We start from the raw sequence: 6,214 nt of genomic DNA on the forward strand, positions 1-6,214 counted from the left end.
CATGCAATTTTGTTGAACCGATCTTATGTCTTCGTGAGAAAAATAATATGAAAAAACTTAATGGTGTCTCTACAATTTCTCTAGATTCTGATAGAATTTCCCAGAGATCGTTTTCTCTATAAATTAAAAAAAAAATGGTTGAAATTCTCTGCTTAGATATCGCAACTTCGATTTCAGATTTGTTGTCCTGTACCTATAGGTTTATATCCAGGATTGATATCTTTCAATTTGGTTCTGTGCTCCACTATGGGTGATCAGGACTAAACATTCCAATTTCGAAAAATAGATTATACCGAAATTTTCGTAAAAACAGGGACGAGCAAAGATTTACTTATAAATGCACCGTTTCAGCTCATGTATTTATAGAATATTCATAGTTTAATTTTGTAAATTGAATAACAATAGAAGCTTTTGTCATAATTAATTTTCAAACTATTCGCATAAATTACTTATTTCCGTGTCTTTCTATACAACTTTATATGAAAGTTATATAATACACAAACATAAACTATTTTATGCAATTCAGTGTAATCATTTCTATTTTATAAGAATCATTTTGGTATCATAATGATCAACTTTTCCGCCCTTGTACATTATGCATCTGAAATGACTTGCAGAATGAAAAATAGTTGCATAAAATGTTGTATGTAACTCGTTGCAAAACTCGATTTTTTTCAGCACTCTTCGTATTTATCGTGCGTACCTAGTAGTTAATAAAATAGGACAACTTTGATGGTCTGCTTCAAAGGTTATCACAACTTTAATACATTTACTCCTGTGACTAAAATAGCTCGGCTCAGAATCCTTTTTTGTAGGAAATAGTTCTTCTTGTCCAGCAACGTCGTTATTTATATCTGCTTAAACAAGGTTAAAAAACGTTGCCCTTATGCAAACTATGAAGTATTTCTTAAGAATAAGATCACTTGAATACAAAGATGGCCGCCTTGCAGTTTACTTGAATCTGCCTCACAAAATGAAATCAATCTGAAAATGAAACTCGTCGATTGTATTATTTTTCTTATAACTTAGACTAACGAAACCAAATCATTGTGCTTCCTGTTTCTGGAGTAAAGTATGGTTGCTCCTAGGCCCTGAGCCATTCGGCGGGATTGTTTCGATTTCGGCTGCTCTGTAAAATACAACTGAGCGAATTTATGGTAACTCGAATCACATCAAACTGGAATGTACTTTCCCCTCCAAGCCAATCCAAGTGGCTCGTCATGATGAACCCCAAGAAAATCCAACAACTATTTGGTCTCAGCATCTACACCGGTCGAATAACTGGACACTGCCCCTGCAGATACCATCTACAAAAGATCGAAGTAATCCTAATTGTCGCTTCTGTGACGAGGAGACAGAAACATCAGAACATATCCTCTGCTATTGTAGTGCACTCACCTATCGTAGGTGCAAAGCTCTTGACAAACCCTTAGGGCTTGCTGTCATATGAGTCTTATTCCCCAAGGACGTGGTTGGCTTTATAAAGCTAGTCTCACCAGAATGGGGGAACACACTGTTATTCATCAATAAGCTGGTCTTGAATTCAATCGATATTAAGGTATCCCAGCAACAAAAATGTTACTGAGATACTTCACAGAAAAATGGTTAATAAAATAATAAAATAATTTTAAAATCTGGTATCGCGTCCAGAGATAGTTGTTCCTGAAGCTTTGGGAATCTCAATACGTTTTCTGTAATAACACAAACAAAGGTGGATGAATTTCGCGGATGATATTTTGGGAATTTTGTAACAGCCCTGGAATTCCTTCCGGGATTATTTTAGGAATTTCTCTAGAAGCAATTTCTGTTTATACATACTTCTTGTATTCAACAAAAGTTCATTCCGGAATGCTCTCACATATTCCTCAGATGCTTTTTTATATATGGAATTCCTTATGTAATTATTCTAAGATTTTCTAATGAAATGCTTCTATGACTTTCTTATAAAATTCCTACAGAACATCCTTATAAAATTCCTCCAACAACTTTCTTAAGAAATTCTTCCACACATTTGGTAAGAAATCGCCTAGAATATTCCTCTGGGTTTTCACCATTAGTCGTGCCAATACAGGGTCGCGTGCAATATTTTTGTACTAAATCATATCGTAATCATAGAACACGTTTTAAAAATAATTCGACAGTAGATCTATACTAAATGATTTTTTCGCGAACAATTGTGATTATTTCAATGATTTAGGAAGAAAAAAGTGGTCCTAATATCGATAACCTTTTTTTGAACGATCCTGAGAACCGCTGCAAGTCCGTTTTAGTGTTGTTCTCTATATTTTGGTCAACAATTGTGTTATTTTAGGCAAAACTAGAATATTTTTTTGTACGAGGAGCTCCAATGGTATCATCGTTATGTGTGCCGTTCAAAAAATATCCCACAAATTTGAAAAAGAGGTTTCCAGAAGACGAAAATGCGAACAACTTGAGTATTAATATATGGAGCAGCTGCATACTATCTGCATTTTCTCAGCTGTCAAGAACGCTATGAAGCTGATTTTTTCAGTGTAGTTGGGCGATTCCATAGGCTTGTTACCTATAAAAAACTACATCGCTGGAATGGAAGATAGCGGAGAAATAACTGGAAGAAGTCGGAAATTCTAATTTGAGCAATGGTATTCTACTAGGACTACTCAAACATTTATGGGAAAATTTAAAATTAAAATTTCCTAAGTCTGACCACCTCAATTTGCTGCCAAGGGCTGAAAGTCTCTTTAATAAAGATATTAATTAATTAATTAATCAATTTGCTGTTTTAGACTCCCATAAGCTACAGCACAAATTTGAGCTGAATTGATAAGGTCTTAGGTATCGCTCGACTAGTCTGAAGTTTATATGGTAAAACTGGTACAAATATGTGCAGGAATGGCATAGTTTTAGTTTTCTGCCACTAGATGGCACTGGAAGCGTTCAATAACCCTTCTCTCTCGTTTGTCGGGTGAAGATCACTGCGTCCAGATTTTAGAACTATTGTGATATACCCTTTTGCTGTGAGGTACGCAAGTTATCTCAGTAACATATTTGTCACTGAGATACCTTATTTTTAGTATTATTATAGGGAATTCTATGCGGAATATCTTTGTTGAAGACCGCTAAGTGATCCGATGCTTGCTAAAAAAAAGTTGTACCCTAGACTTAGTGTATCGAAAAAACAACCAGTTTTTATTGATGCTATTCGATAATGTGTTAAAATCACCACGTCAAAATTATTTAAATTATAATTTTTGAAGCATATCTGTATCATTACGTCTCGTGTATCAATATCGGGCTTTTACACATTACATTTTACTGATTTCGTCTTATTTACACAACAAATAGTAGAACCCGAAATGTTATTGGGCGCGATAGTGTAAAACATAGGATCTGAAAATATGTTCTCTTACCACCACGTTTAGATTATTAATGGTTTTATATTTTTCATAGTTCACTAGAAATATGGTGCATTTGATTATGTGGGATTAATATTTTTATTGCAACCCTTTGATGAAATATTCCTGTTTGAAGGTTAGTGCAAAATTACCGCACGCACCCTGTAGTTCTATCTGAGATTTTCTTTCTCGGAACCAAGCTAGGAATATCAGAAAAAAAAACTTATGAGGACATTCCAAAGTCTGCGAAAATGTTCCTAATGGGATTTATGAAGGAACTTCTAGAGAAATCTCAGAAGGAATAATCTTAAGTTACTCCGACATGATAAATAAAATTCATGGGAGGTTCTGGGAGATTTTCTAAAACGCTTTTGATTCCGGAGGTATTTTTCTAGATTATTCCGAGAACTCCACCAGAATATCTCAACAAGCTTTTGTTGAATCACTCTACTGCCGTTCTACGCCCGATTGTCCCATGTTATATGGGAATCCCATGTAACATGGGACAATTATGCGAAGAACGGCAGTCTAGTAGTTCGTTATATGCTCTACCGGAATGTCTCTTCAAATAATTTCAACGGAGGTTCTTCAAATAAACCCAAATTCTACGAGATTCAAGCCCCCTACTGCGGAATCCGCATAAGTTATCTCACCATAAACACTTTTAGAGTTTTCTAAAGCCACCGTACTTCTAAACAAATTGACAATGATTTTTCATTAGCTCCAAACTGACTTGATAAATTTCATTTTTTCGATTCTCTCTTTCGCCAATAGATCAAAATAAACTAAATCAATACATTTCTTGTACCTCAAGCAAGATGTAGTGAAAATTCTTTGGAAAACTCAATACAATATACTCTTTCTGTAATAGCACAAAGCGAAAACTACATACTTCATCAACAAGACATGGAGCTCTATTATTTTCCCATACTAACGGCAAATGTCACCGACGGCATCGCTTCCTGTTGAATTAAGGCGGTACCTTTATATAAAGCTGTAAGAGTGTATTGGTGTGAGTATGAAGATTTACTCACACTATCATGAATAGTTCCACCTTCATCCTTGGTGGCGCTGCTGACTGTGACTCCCGTTTGTTAACAGTGCTGCTAGTCTTCTTGATAAAGTGGTCTTCTCACAAAGAGAGGATCGACGAAAAGAAATCGGTAATGTCAGTTAGGCCGTAATGAAAAATCACTGTCGAAATATTAATCCGGTTTGCATTTGAGCTTTTACGTTAGTTTTTAAAATTTTGTTGGATTTTAAAAAAAGTCAGGAATTTCAGTTGTAACCTTGTAAATACCATCTATTCTATAATAAGATCATACAGCCCAAAGAGTAACAACAAAGTGACTCTTTCAATCCATCATGCTAATCCAATCATCCTCACGCTTCGATTCACCCAGTAAAACTCATCTAACCGAGCGTTTCTTCCTACTCTCCGTTATAAGGAAAATCAACGACGACGAAGACGACGATCGGGTGGATGACCTTCCGGTCGAGCGCTTCACCCGGGCCACCTCGAAGACCTCCGTCGGCGCTTCGCTACGTGCATCGACGCAAGGCGAGCTGCGCTCCAGCATGCTGAACCGTTCGATTCGATCCCGCGTCTCGGTGCGTTCGCTCCAGCAACGTTCGTCTGATCAGGTGTCCGCCGGCGTGTAGTTAACCGACTGTGTCTAACTGATGACGCCACGCTACCTGGAATCAGACCCCCGAAGCAACGCCTACTATGCCGAGAACACTAGGAGATAGAATTAATAGACTTTTGTTTCTGGAGCGGCCGCCCGGGAACAGAATTTGCCCAACCTATAGTCAACCGTATCGGATGATGTATTAGTTTAGGTACTCGTATGTTATTCAAACCCCCCAATTTGGAGCACCCATCCCTGAGAGACGAACTTTATAGTTCGAGGGTGATAGCACGTAAAGAGTGAACGGTTAGTTGAAAGAAAGACCCTAAGGAGAGAAAAAGACGCCAAACCAAAAAAAGAGCATTGATAAACTACTGTGAGGATACAAAGAGCCAGTTTCCAAAAACTGTGAAAGACGGTTCCTAAACAGGGGATTGTGCAACAACAAAACATTAGTCATAATGCATTTGATGAGAGCAGAACCAAATTTGCCCCAAAAGTATTAACAACAACAACAACAACATACATTGCATACTACAGAAACACTAAACAGCCAATATTGGAGTTCCTCAATCTGTGTTAGTAAAAGTCAAACAAGACGTGTGATAGCGTGCCTTCATTCCATCTATTTTAATTGTATAGATTGTAAATTTATTCGTAGATTAGTAGGAATCGTACATTGTCGAGACAGCTTGCTCTATCAAAGCAAGGGATTTTTCAATCAGGATGTATGATTCGAAATGTTACTTTAACAGAAGAAGAAAAAGAAGAAGACGGTCGGCACGACGAAAGCAGTGTCCAACCTAGAATAAAACCAAATTGACGTGATCGTATCCGTGCTGGTTACTGTTGGAAAAACGATTGAGTTCGATGAACACGTTTCAAGTAGCGATCGAGTGTGAGCTAGCATGATATTTTCCTTTTAATTTATTGTAATATTTATGTTATTTAAAAAGCTGTTCGTATCGCAAGGTTTTGAACGTTTTAAGCGATTAGGTTTTTGCAGGAACACAAAAAAGACAATCGAACGCAGGAACTTCGGGCTTTCGAATGTAGTAATTTGTAATTTCAAATGTATGAATAAAGAAAATTAGAAAACGAAAATCTTTCGAATTGTTTTGCTTGAATCTTAATGATAAGAGGTCTGAATATTGAAAAAATAACCCATTTACCTGAAAAAACCATGTATGATCGTTTCATACTTCTCTG

At 36.7% G+C, this 6,214-nt stretch overlaps 1 protein-coding gene across 1 annotated transcript in view; it reads left to right on the forward strand.

Annotated features, from left to right (window-relative positions):
• LOC109412539 (organic cation transporter protein) overlaps positions 1-5,411 on the forward strand; it is a 208,755-nt gene extending 203,344 nt beyond the window's left edge. The window contains exon 7 of the mRNA XM_062852308.1: positions 4,823-5,411. Within this exon, the coding sequence (XP_062708292.1) occupies positions 4,823-5,036 (214 nt within the window). The 3' untranslated portion in view covers positions 5,037-5,411. The remainder of the gene's footprint in view (positions 1-4,822) is intronic.
• Positions 5,412-6,214: the final 803 nt, after the last annotated feature.

Source organism: Aedes albopictus, chromosome 2, assembly GCF_035046485.1.
Source record: "Aedes albopictus strain Foshan chromosome 2, AalbF5, whole genome shotgun sequence".
Taxonomy (NCBI): Eukaryota; Metazoa; Arthropoda; class Insecta; order Diptera; family Culicidae; genus Aedes; species Aedes albopictus.